The 14,360-nt window shown below is 39.7% G+C and overlaps 1 protein-coding gene across 1 annotated transcript in view; it reads right to left on the minus strand.

Annotated features, from left to right (window-relative positions):
• Positions 1 to 6,115: 6,115 nt before the first annotated feature.
• LOC124802490 (low-density lipoprotein receptor-related protein 1) overlaps positions 6,116 to 14,360 on the minus strand; it is a 735,000-nt gene continuing 726,755 nt past the window's right edge. Inside the window, exon 76 of the mRNA XM_047263305.1 lies at positions 6,116 to 8,366. Coding sequence (XP_047119261.1) covers positions 8,208 to 8,366 — 159 coding nt within the window. The 3' untranslated portion in view covers positions 6,116 to 8,207. The remainder of the gene's footprint in view (positions 8,367 to 14,360) is intronic.

The raw sequence follows: 14,360 nt of genomic DNA on the forward strand, positions 1-14,360 counted from the left end.
TACTGGACAAAGAACTTATAATTATACTACTGATTCAGATGATTTCTGGTATTTTTTCTATTGAACAAGAAACAGATTGTATAAACTCTGAATATACAATCATTTTGTAAACCATGTCAGTCTTATCTACTAAGAGATGGCCCAAACTGTGACAGGCTATTCAGTATTTGTCACTGTACTGAAGTAAAATCTTAAGAACACAGAAATCAAGTAACATCTATTTGTAGCAGTTACTTATTCCCTTCAAAGTATGTTCTTCACACAAGCAATTCAAGTGGTGGTGGTTGGGGTGGGGGGTGGGGGGGATAGTGAGGAAGAAAAATATCTACACTAATAAGTTGCCGCAGAGTTCTGCATGATTTTGAAATATATTTTGGTACAATATATGAATCAAGGGTTGTGCGATTCTGAGATTGACACAAACAATACCAGGCCACAAAATATAGAAAATTGCATTTGGAAATTGGTTGTTCTCACATATCCTTTAACACTCTCTTAATGGACTTTGAACCTGTTCTTCCTTTTCAGTTAGACCCTATAGGATGCGCTCTGAATTTGGATGAAAGTCTCGACGGGGAACAAGCAACCAGTCATGTGAAAGTTGATGAAGGTAACAATGTAGCCTTTGTTTTACTGTTTGACAATAAGACAGAACACTTCACATCCACTTCTGCTGGTGTTGTACCCTCTGGTAATTTGAGAAGCTGATCAGTGGAGGAGAAACAATACATAGACAAACAAACTATACAGAATAAATATGAGGACTAAATGGTATTACCTGAAAATACATTCCACCTCACAAACTTATGTAAAATCAATGCTTGGCTCCCCATAAGTGACCTAAACAGCAGAAAAAGTAGCATAACTTTAGATAGAAATAGCCAATGCAGTCTTCAGACCAAGAAACTCATCAAGAGAAAATGTAGTTGTTAGTCTAATGAACCAGGTGATGTATTCTATGTCTAATATTGTGTACTGTTCACTCAGCATAAGTCAGTGTTGTAATGTTTGGCTATCTTTGACAATGGCTTTTGCATGGTAACAATAAATAGTGGAGAAAAAAAAGTCATCAATAATGTGCTCAAAATGTAATGCTGCATCAGGTTTAAATGGCATAAAGAAATGTTAGAATGAAGTTTTCCACAGTAACGTTCTTGGATAAAACTTTGAACAGATTTCTAGTCACACCAGATTTGTATGTAAACTTAAGCTTCCAATGATTTCTTCTGTTATCATTGTCCATACTTATCAATAGACCACATGGGACTTTACTTAGTAGGCTGAATTACGTTATGCAGACATCACAGAACTTCCACGTATCATCAGAGATTGCTGACATCTGTGATGGGGGAACATTAGTAGCAATTGTATTGGTGGATACCTCTGCTTATTTCCCTGTAATCTTTCTGTGCCAAGTGACACTTTCCATGCACCATTGGGGGTATAGCCCCTGTCCTGATTGTTGCAGACCAAGATCTCAATGGCTTCTTTGATAACAGAATCCCACTAAGCAGATGTAGTTGTTGTTGTTGTAGTCTACAGTCCAAGGACTAGTTTGATGTAGTTCTCAATGCTACTTTTTCCTGTGAAAGTTTCTTCATCTCTGAATAACTACTGCAACTTACATCCTTCTGAATATGCTTTGTCCTATCAGTGGATGGAACACCACTTTAGGTCTGGTGGGAAATATCTCGGATAGGATGTCCCTCATTTCGGGGCATTGTGATATGTAATCAAAGCCCTGATGAAGGTTGTGGTTCAGTTGTTCCAGTCTGGAGTGGTACTGGGTGACGAAAAAGATACTATTTTGTGGCTTGGTCTTACGGGTGGTTGGAGAATTGGAGGTGTGAGGGGAAATGGCATGGCAGATCTGTTTACAAAGTAGGTCTGGGGGATAGTAGCTGTCTGTGACCGTCTTTGTGAAAACCACAGCATACTGAGCAAGGGAGTTATGTCACTGCAGACATGCTGACCCCAGGTGGCCAGGCTGCATGGGAAGGATTTTTTGGTGTGCAAGGGATGACAGCTGTCAAAATGCAGGTACTGTTGGTGGTTGGTGGATTTAATGTGGACACAGGTGCGTATGCAGCCATCAGGGAGGAGGAAGTTAACATCTAGGAAGGTGACATACAAGGTTGAGAAGGATCACATGAAGCAAATGAGACAGAAGTTATTGAGCTTGTGAAGCAATGGAGATAGGGTGCCTTGGCCCTTGTGTCCAGATCATGAAAATATCCTGAACGAGCCCCAACCAGACCAGGGATTTGGAATTTTGGAAGGCTAGGAAGGTCTCTCCTAGATGGCCCATAAACAGGTTGGCATAGGAGGATGCCATGCAGGTGGGCATGGCTGTGCCGCAAATTTGTTTCTGTACCTTCCCTTCAAAGTAGAAGTAATTGTGGCTTATGATAAAGTTAGTAAGGTGAATGAAGGATCAGGTAATGGGTTTGGAGCGTGAGGGACATTAGGAAAGGTAGTGTTCAATGGCACTAAGACTTTGGGCATTTGGGATGTTGGTGTATAGGGAGGTGACATCAACAGTGATGAATAGGGATCCAGGAGGTAAAGGAGTGGGGATGGTGGAGAGTTGGTGAAGGCAGTGGTTGGTGTCTTTGATGTGGGAGGCTAGATTATGGGCAATTGATTCAAGGTGTTGGTCAATGATGGCTGAAATTCACTCGGAGGGAGTGTAATAACCAGCCACAGTGGAACATCCAGGCTTGTTGGGTTTGTGGAGGATGTAGAAAGTGTGTGTGTGAGGAGTCATACAGGTGAGGAGGGAAATGGATTCAGGGGAGGTTACGAATAACAGTGATTACCTGGCAGAAGGCATCTGCCGATTATCAGAATCCTCCAGCTATGAGTTCTGTCCATGAGATCCCATACCAGAAGTCTAACAAATCTCCCACACCCTCTTAAAGCCTTAGGCCTTCCCAGAATTTCTGCCCTGAAGACACCATCATTTCCTTCAGCAACTCTCCACCATACCTACCCCTTTACCTCCTGGATCCCTACACGTCACTCCTGATGCCACCTTCCTATACAACCAACATCCCTCAAGCCCATGATCTTACCACTACCGAACACTACCTTTCCCAATGTCCATTAGATGTTTCCCAACGTCTTTTAGACACCAAACTCACTACCTCATTCTTCATACATCTTACTAACTTTATCCCAATCCACAATTACTTATCATTTGAAGGGAAGGTATATAAACAAATCTGCGGCACAGCCGTGGGCATCCGCATGGCACCCTCCTTTGCCAACCTTTTTATAGGCCATCTAGAGGAGGCCGTCCTAGCCTCCTTAAACACCAAAGCCCTAGTCTGCTTCAGGTTCATTCATGATACCTTCATGATCTGGACTCAGGGCCAAGACACCCTACCTTTGCTCCTTCACAGCCACACCACCTTCTATCCCACTTCACGTGGTCCTCCTCAACCCAGTGTGTCACCTTCCTAGATGTTGATCTCCTCCTCTCTGATGGCTCCATCCGCACCTGTGACCACATTAAACCCATCAACCGTACCTTCATTTCGCCAGCTGCCATCCCTTTCACACCAACAAATCCCTCCCATACAGGAAGGCCACCTGGTGGCAGTGTACCGGCTGTGACAAGAACTCTTTTGCTTAGTGTGCTGAGAGTCTCACCAAGGCCTTCACAGACAGGCACTAGCCCCCAGATCTAGCCCGCAAAACAGATCTCCCACGCCATTTCCCCTCATACTCCCAATCCTCTCACCACCTCAAGAAGAAGCCAAAAAAAGTGTCCCATACATCACCCAGTACCACCCTGAACTGGAACAACTGAACCATATCCTTTGTCAGGGCTTTGACTCCCTATCATCATGCCCTGAAATGAGGGACATATTACCAGAAATACTTCCCATACCTCCTAAAGTGGTGTTCCATCACCCACCCAACCCCTACAATATCCTAGTCCGTCCCTCTGCCACTCCCAATCCCAACTCAGGACTTGCACAATTCACCCAGTCAGCACTTCCTATTCCAGGTGTGTCACAGATTTATCCTACCTCATCAGGGGCTGGGCCACCTGTGAAAGCAGCCACATTATTTACCAGCTCTGCTGCAGTCATTTCACAGCTTTTTATGTTGGTTTGACCACCAGCCAGTTGAGCATAAGGGTGAATGGCCACCCCCAAAACTTTGGCCAAGAGCCAAGATGTAGACTATCCTGTGGCACAACATGCAGCTAAACATAACATGCTTAATTTCATAGCTGCTCCATCACCAGAGCCACCTGGATCCTCCCCTCCACCACCAGCTTTTCTGAAGTGCATAGATGCGAATTATTCTTACAATACATTCTCTGCTCCGATAATTATCCCGGCCTTAACCTACGGTGACATACTGTTCCCACGCCTCCCGCTCTGTTCCAAAGCACCTGCCTGTTTTTCCCTGCTCCTCTCCTGTTTTGCACCTCCCTGCCCATAACCTCCTGCCTCAGTGCCTGTTGGCATTCTAGCCGCTGTGCACTCTATCAGACAGTGTTTGTCTCTCTCCTCAGCCATACACTATCCCCTCCTCCTTCCCACACCCTCCAGACTGCTACTTGCATCCAGCGTGATAGCTCCATTCTGGCCCAAGATGCTTGAACTGGCAGTCATGTGAGCATGAGGTGTGCTTGCTTGCATGTGTGAATGATGTGTGTTTCTCTTTTGGTGATGAGGGCTCTGGACAAAGGCTTTATGTAACAGTCTTTTAATTGTGCCTGTCTGCAACTTAACATGTCTTCTTTACAATAAGTACCAATCTCTTTTCCCTATATTGTTGATAGTTCTAACTGAAGTTTCCATAGTTTGACTTTGCCAGACCTAGCCTTAATTCCTGACAATGTAATCTGGAACACAGCATTGCATGGCAGTAGATCCAGACAGGGGAAAAACTGAAAAAGAAGAGAATCGAAGCAGTTGACATTTAATGTTACACAAGTAGGCTGAGAATTAATTGGAGTAATAAGGTAAGAAATTAGGATCAGCATGGAAAGAAACGTGAAAAGCATTAAGCAGAAGAGTGCACACAATTATAGGATGTATTAAGACATCGCGGAATAACTGTAGGGAAGGACAGACAGTGGAATGTATTCAACAAATAATTGTGGGCACTGTGTGTAAGTGTTGCTCTGAGAAGAGGAGGGGGAGGAGAGGAGGAAGATGAGCAAAACAAACAATCATCCAGTCTCTTTGGACTGAGAGAGATTCAGCATGGATGTGCTGTAGTGTTAATAACCCAGTCACCTTCATTCTACTAATGCATGACTCACCTTCTCTAGATCAGTACTTTAGAGTACAATGGAAGAGTAGTGGAAAAGTGGGTATAGCTTTCTCATACTGACACACACACACACACACACACACACACACATGCACATGTGCCAGTTGCACAGAATGAATTCTTGCTTCACAACAATATAAGAATTCTAACACAAAGAGAAGCTCCAACGAAATTGAAGTTGTTCCACTGAGTCTTGAATACCAAAATTAGATAAAGCTGATATGGTATTCTTCCTTTTGTTATTCATTATCTTCTTCACCTCAATTCAAAGGCTTTTGTCTCACCAAAAGTAAAAATAAAAACTAGAGTCAGTTATCGCTCCCTGACAGTCTTCGTTTTCTTTTTTTCCATCACAGAGCCAGCTATCATCACATAATACTATTATTTCCAACAGCTATTATTTCCACAATTCTGCTATTTACTTCTATAACAGTGATACTTGATTCGCATTATTAAAGGAAGTGGCACAGTGGTTAAAGTGCTAGAATTATACTTACGTTTTCTATGATTCCCTTAAACTGACTATTGTAAATGCTGGGATGGACCTATGAGAAGGACGTGAACGAATTTGTTCTCCATCCTTATCCTAGCCAAGCTTGTGCAGCGCTTCTAATGACTTCATCACTGATGAGATGTTAAATCCTAAACTTTTTTCCTTTGGATCTTGTTGATCTGTTCAGAATATAATTTTAGGGTAAACACTGTTTTTGTGATTTTCTTTTGCTACTGCAACTGTTTCAGAATTTGCTTGTTCAGGTAACTGTAATCTTTGTTTAATTTACAGTTAACGGAAGAAAGTATCTTAAAAACAAACACCTTCTGTATAATGATAGTAACATTTATATACAAAAATATTTTACATATTACAAAACAATTTATATGAATACAAAATAATTCACAGCACATAAATAGTACACCACTCTACTAAACATAAAAGTCAAAACATTGGTAGGATGAGCAACAACAAAATGTACAGCATCATTTTGTAAGACTGTGTAAAGTTTATAAATTGTATGTTGTTTGGGAAAATTATACCTATAATAAAATATGGCATAGGATTCACCTTGGTTATGGTCTTCAACATTGAAGACACTACAATGTCAATATCTTCCAAAAGATATGGATTTATGTTTCTCTTGGTGTTTTGTCCTTTGTAGCTCTTTAGTGAGGTAACTATTGTATTAAACATTTCAAAACACACTCCTCATTCACACAGAATTACTTATATCATATAAATTCATATTTTGTTAAAGCAGATATTGTATTGACAGGTCTGTGAAATCAACTCTTCCTTTGACACTGACATGTACAAACTCATTTACATTTTAATACAAACAGGAAGAGTTGTTTTATTCACATACAAAAAGATTGCCTGCTTCAGTGGTGCAGTAGCTAGTGTCACTGCCTACTAAAATCAAGATCTCCGTTTCAATTCTTAGAGATCCCATCAGATTCTTCTGAAAATGAATAGTTTAGGAGAGGGTCTATGCATTTCTTCAGGCTCATAATAAAGCAGCAGTGTCACTTGCCTTGAAACCCACTGAATTAGTAAGAAGCCAATGGGTCTGCACAGGGCCGTGAGTCACATGACATTTCTTTATTACAAAAATAAAAAGCAGTATCTGCATATAAAATTTTTCAGATGTAGTTTTGGTATTTCAATGTAATCAGCAAGATGAATGGAAATTTATATACAATGTAAGTCTGTTATAAGAACTCAAAATATATACAATGTGTTTCAATTCTTAACCTTACATCACTACACACACAACACACACACAGAACATTAACTTCTGATCAAAAAATACATATAGATCAGTGAATCATTGGTAGTGAATCACCTCTCTCTCTCTCTCTCTCTCTCTCTCTCTCTCTCTCTCTCTCTCTCTCTCTCTCTCTCACACACACACACACACACACACACACACATTCTTCCTAACACTCACTCACTGAGATGCTCATCAAATGCTGATTTTTGCCCAGTCTTTTCATAATAATGCATAGTCAGATAGTTTGGTTTATGCGATATGTAAAAGCTATTAATACATCTTGAAACCTCATACTTGGCCCTATATGTGCAACCATTTTTCACTTGCTCTTAATTAGAGAACATCTCACTTGATTCAAGTAAAATCCCCTGATTATGCATTCAATACTGCTAAAAACAACATGCAAAATGTACTCTCATATACATAATACTTATTTATAAATGTGATTAAAGCTTTATTTGTAACAAAATTGGGTGTTCAGTAAAGCAGAATGACAATATATGTCACTGATATGTTGTTGATATGGCACAGAAATGATGTTGCCTAGTGAACATATAATGGATAGAGTTTTGCACAATGTAAACAGCAGCTTCCATAGTTATGCGAAATGAAGATTATTTCAACAATGTACTTTATAGTTATTTGTCAGTATTTTTTTGAACTCATTTGTCGAATGCTGTCCTCCATGGAACACTCTAAATAAATTCAAAACACAGAATATTACCTTATAATTTCAATGGAACAGTGAGTTGGTACACATATTTTCACTTCTTGTCTTTCAGTTTCGACAGTGACTTATCCCCTCCTAAGGGACAAGAATTGCTGATAATACGGACAGTCAAGGCTGATCAAAAGGAAACAAATAGAAATAATTTTTTCTCCTCTTTCTGAGCTACTATCAGAAATTGGAAGAGAACATGTTGATGCCATACATACAACACATATGGGCTTCTTATAACTACTGCATGAAAATGAGAGCATCATGACTGGTGGCAAGAGTGCTGAGATGTATTCGGTATACCAAAAGTAGTTAAAGCTAATATTCAACATTTGTCCACTGTGCCAGTTAAGACAAAGTATTATTTTAGGACTTATGCTTTTGGTTTTGGAAATTGAATTTCAGTTAAAAATGTCCACAGCTTATAGCTTTTCTCTGCTTTCAGCTGCTAACAGATGAGAATCCTTGGTGTATTCATCATTATGGAGTAACCCTGTTTTCTCTTCACTTGCAGCAGTGCCTGGTTCTATACCAGTGCTGCTGTACATTGAGTCATATACCGGATTTGCAAAATTGCCAGTCTGTAAAAAAAAAAAAGAGACAAATTTGAAATAAAGAAAATTTACATCAGATGAATGGTTTTGAAAATTTACACTAGATAATAATTAAATGAGAGTAACACACACTACCCCTGCCGAGAGAGAGAGAGAGAGAGAGAGAGAGAGAGAGAGAGAGAGAGAGAGAGAGAGAGGTGGTGGTGGCTTGATTAGAGGTCAATTTCACAAGATGCAACTCCCACTCTAGCTTTTTCAGCCACAAATCTGCTCTCTGGGAAGAAAGGAGGAAAAGAGTTACGGTGGAGTAGGAAATAAGAGAAGAGGGTCACTCTCTCATAAACTGTATTAAGAGAGATGTAAGTTTATTTTATCAGTTTTGGTGAAAAAAAATGAAGAACACATTACTTTTATCATCTGATAGCAGTATCAAGCTTTTAATACCTACGGCTATAAGTGGAACACTAATAAAAGAGCAAAAGAACTACAAAAGAAAAGTTTACAAATGAAGAATGGAAAATTATAATGAAGTCTGCTAAGGAAATAAACAGCTTATCTTTATCAATACAGCTTTGGACGGGTTATATTTTATAGAAACGAATAATTATAAATGAGATGTTGTTTCAATAAAAATGCAACAGAGCCAAAGGTTTTTAACAAAACTGACATGGCAAGAAATCTGTTGAATCTACAGTATAACCAGCTTTTATGTTCCCAGAATTAATGTTTTCCTGCTGCTTATGACATTTTTTACCATTCTTGCCAAATTTCCTATGCCCACAATGTTAATTTGCACCCAATTTTGTGCCAACATATTTATAATTTTTCCACAATTTATGCATTATGAAAAAGTGTTTGTGGAGACAAAATGATGCTGGCATGATGTTAGACATCCAATAGTGTTTATAAAGATTACACGGTTAAGCTTCTTTACACCAGAGTGCTATACTCAGCGGATATCAAACGGTTAATGGGTAACAGTTGGAACAATTCGTGCCGTATCTCCTGCCACTGCCAAGCTCTATTTGGCATCATGGCTGATGGAAGTAACTAGATTCATTTGAATAAAGATATTATGACCAATCACAACCATTTCCAAACTGTCTCTACTGTGCAAACACATTTTTGTAATGGTTGTGATCACCATGACACCTTTATTGAATCATATTTAGCGTATTTCAGATTTTGGCCACTCGCAGTGCTAGCTGACACCGTCATTCACTTTTGCATTGCTCAAATGTTTGTACTTTATAGTATAAACATAGTGCCAGTTAAGTAATGTTTTCATGCTGACCAAAACGTGTTTCGAGAATTTGTTGTCAAGTGCAGTATTTATGTATGATTTTTTTTTGCAATTTTACATAGACAAGGTGGGCGATAGTTTGTGTGTGTGTGGTTTTCTACATAAGTGAGGAGGCACAGTACCTGATAACCTCAAAAAGAAGACTATAGGAGAGACGCAGAACAACACATGCAAATGCAATACAAAATACTTGTCTACAATATTTGCACTTGATAGTAAGAAAAAATTCTCAAAATACGCCATGCAAAGGATGAAAAACTACATAACTAGTGCAGTATTTCATTATTTAAATGACAAAAGACAGCTACAGGCTTTCAAAAACATTGATTATAACGTATGAAATTGAGTCAAACGTTCCTACTTTCCAGACAATTATCAATTCTAGTTACATCAGCAGTTTTTATTAGATAATAAACCTTTATTAGGTAATAAATAAGTCCCTGACAAGTCTTTTGATGCATGTTATGTATGTATATCACACATAAAGTGCAAAACTGCAAGGGGGTATCCTGTACATAACTTCTACAGCTTAAAACATTATTTCCCACATTTTACATTTTCCCGCAGTTTACACCATTTTTTTGAAGCCCCTTGAAAAGTGGAAAGGCGGGATTTCACTGTATTAATCATATTGAAAGAAATGCACGTGTCACAGAAACTGACAATGGCCAAGAGAATGGTGTGCTGACTACATGGCCCTCTATATTTGCATCTGGTGACTCCATGCGATGCAGATGTCACAATGATCAATTGGCTCCTTTGGGCCTTCCAGGGCCTCAGTTTAGTTTAATTTAGAAAGAGCTGTAAAAGGGTCCAATAATCCATATATATTATAAAAATGTACATACATAAGTCTGTGTTTTCCACATCTCCTAAATCACTGGACCGATTTTCAACCAAATTTGGTACACATATCACTTATTGTCCTGAAAGAATTGCTGTGGGGTAACAACCACCTTCCCATCAAATGGGTGGTGGTGAAAAAGCAGTGTAGCCCACAACACACTTCATTCATCCATCCATCCAATATTTCAGAATGAAAGAAAAAAAGTTTATCACACACTCCTTTTTCCTGTTCATGCAGTAAAACTGCGGCATTAAGCATGACACTTTTACTTACTATGTCTTTACTACCAACTTTATTTGTCACACACTTTGCAGACAGTATCCACATACATGACTGAATCTATCTACAAAAATATGTCAATGTACAGCATATAGTTCAGTTGATATGACATCATAAACATTGAGCTACGTGAAAATCAAACCACAGGGCAAATTTCAATAGGGATACAAGTGAAATTTGTGTACAAATATGTGTGAAATATGTTAAATATATGTGAAATATATTTGACATTGTGTACAGTGTCGAGGGCATGGATAAAAAGCTCATCCTGAACCCCTGTAACAGTTTCAACCACATTTGGTACACATATTAGCTATGATCTGTAAATCAATACTGTGAGGGTAAGAACCACCAGCTTCTTATTGTGGTGGGGTGGTAACATGGAGAGAGAAGGGTGCGGGGAGGAGACAAACAAACAGAGAGGGGGAAGGACGTGATAAGATGGCTCTGAGCACTATGGGACTTAAAGGACGTGATAAGAGAGAGAGAGAGAGAGAGAGAGAGAGAGAGAGAGAGAGAGAGTGGGGAGTGGGAAACGGACAGAGAGAGGTGGGAGGAGGAGATGGACAGAGAAAGGAAAGAGGAGGAGACAAACAGAGAGAGGAGGCAGGAGAAGCTGAACAGTGAGAGAGGAGAGGAGATGCAAAGAGAGAGAGGGCAGGAGTAGGTGGACAGAGAAAGTCGGAGGAGGAGGAGATGAAGAGAGAGAGAGAGAGAGAGAGAGAGAGAGAGAGAGAGAGAGAGAGAGAGAGGGGGGGGGGGACGGAAGGAGTAGATGGACTGTAGGAAGACTGGAATAAATATATATGGCCAGGTGCTCAGCTAGTACGTATATAAAATTCAGACATTTTGGACTAAGGAAAGGGGGAAACTGCTACAACTGATGTGGGAGCAATGTTGTAAAATATGTGGTGGAAAGCAATGGTGGAACACAAAAAGGTTGAAGGAAAGGCAGGAAAAAACACCATAAATAAAATACCTTTAAAGGAACTGAATAATACTTAAGATAAGTCAAAGAAGAATCAGCGTAGATAACACCAAGTCCTGGAATATGAAGCTCTGATTTAAAAGACTTTTCTTTGTTTCAGTGACGTGTTTTGGAGGAACATGTAGAATTATGGTAGACAGGAATTTTGGCCTGTTTGTACCATGCTGTCACTCATAAAAATATGAATGAGAAATTGTGCTATTAACAAGCATATACATCTTCTGATTCTAATTATAAAATGTTAAAATAAGGACAGATAATTATTGATCTCTCTTATAGCAGCATCATAGCTTGCAAGACAGGGGGTGAACCAGATCCAGATCGAAGTGATGTGGTAGATTAATGAATGTTGGCCCGGTACACCAGCCAGCCTGAGAGTGGTTTCTTGGCAGTTTTCCACATTCACAGTGGTCTCCAATCCTCACCTCAGAAAATAAGATATATAAACAATTAAAATACGATAACAGAGAGAGGGAGAGAGAGAACACGGTTTCCATCGCTTAGGTTAACTGACAGTTGTGGCGACAGGGAGAGCTCCCAGCCACAACATAAAATAAAATAAATTTGCCAAATAATGAAAACAGAAGACCACATATGACAGGATAAATCCTAGGAAATGAAGAGTACAGGCAATAGTTAACATCAAGATTGAAAAGCAGCAAAATGGCTTCTGAAAATTCATGTTGAATATTGACAAGGCCTATACAACAACAAATAATAGATAAATAACAAGGATATAGCTTAAAAGTAGTGCATTAAGTACATCAGTTCTTGATTTTGAAGCTACAGAGGCAGTAGGTGCTAACCACATATGTATGTGAATCATGTTTATTTACGTTCCACCTACAGTTTGGTCAACGTACCTTCATCAAATTATAAAACCAACTAATATAGTTTACAATAGCATGGACACACTTAATAATGGAAGACCACCTATTTGCCAATGTGAACTCCTGAGAACTCATCAGAGTGAATTTGAAAATTTCAGCAAATGAGAAATTGGTTAAACAATTAACCAAAACATAAAAAAGTGCCTAATTATGGTATGGTTACAGTGATGAAGAAAGGCAGACTAAGAATGTTTGAAGCCAAGGTATGGGATGGATGGACAGGGTAGAAAAGAAAAATGGAAGAGAGGAGGAAAAATTGAGAGAGGAGATTGGAAAGATTGTACAAATTTGGGACTAATAGATTTTCAAACCAAAGGCTTCACAGGGCCATAAAATGTATGAGGGACATTTTTTTATGGACATTTCAAAAGTCAGTTTTGTAATTGTTTCTGTAGGAGAAGGTGGTAAACTAGATGTCATGAACAAATGCCCTATGAATCCACATCCACTGCTGGTTCAACAAAATAAGAGGTGCCAGTGAAGGAGGACTGGCACATGTCCAGAGTGCCGAAGAAGAAGAGTAGCAGGAGACTGGCATGCCCAAGGCTATTCAAGCACATGTCACAATGGCAGACAGACATGTGCTAACAATGACATTTTGAAAAAATAGGACTTCTGCTGGATGTTCGGGTCATTCTCACATGATATTTTGATGGCATAACTCACTGTCTTCTTCAGGTGCTACATGTGAATGGTACTTACGCAGATTGAGTCCAGTATTTAGGCCTGTAAAGTGCTGAGCATAAGCCTGAAGAATTACATGTACTAATAATGTGATAACCAATGGTAGTGCGTGCTGTTATCCAGTATGAATGGGCTAGAGTGGAACTAATGTGACCATCATACATAAATGACTACAAACTGTGCACGGTGAAGAGGTCATGTCTCGCCAAATGGTTGGTCGCTGTTGTTGCACATTCAGAGAAGGAAGTTGTTGAGGATGAAAAATGAAGTTGGCGTCCCTCCACATCCATAACTGAAAACAACACTGCTACAATACAGGACATTGCTTTAGAGGACCGGTACATAATAGGTCAGACGTGGTATCCACACTGCATATTGGCCATGCTCAGGCCCATCGCATGCTCCATGGTAAGATGAATCCTGAGAAACCTGACCCCGGATTATAAGAGTGCAAGAATTAGAATCAGCATCAAACACTTGATGCAGTATGCGTGAGAGGAAAATGAGTTCCTTTTCAGAATAATCACAAGTGATGAGACATGGGTGCAGCACTATTCCCAGAATCCAAGTCCGCCTCAATAATGTGGGAGTATCCCAGTTCATCAGTGAGGGAAAAATTCTAAGTGTCGGCCTTTGCAGGAAATGTTATGGTCACAATGTTCAGGGATGTGGAAGGTGTGATTTTCCTTTATTTCCTCCAGCAAGGGACCATCGATAAGGCATCCTACTATGACAATCACACCAATCTTAGGTCCACCATTTGAAGAAAGAGTCAAGGGCTCTTGAGTGAAGGTGTTGTGCTCTTGGACAACAAGACAAAACCACACACTGCGAGGCTCACACAAGATAAGATTTATCGCTTTGGATGGGAGAGTTTGGGTGACCTGGCCCACAGCCCCAATCATGTCCCATTGGACTTTCACATGTTCCCTGCATTGAAAGCTGTGCAATTGGGATGTCACTTCCACACTAATGCAGAGGTGGAGCAAGCTGTGTGACTTTGCATTGTAGAGCACTAAAGTTTTACCAG

The sequence above is a fragment of the Schistocerca piceifrons genome, chromosome 6 (genome assembly GCF_021461385.2).
Source record: "Schistocerca piceifrons isolate TAMUIC-IGC-003096 chromosome 6, iqSchPice1.1, whole genome shotgun sequence".
NCBI lineage: Eukaryota > Metazoa > Arthropoda > Insecta > Orthoptera > Acrididae > Schistocerca > Schistocerca piceifrons.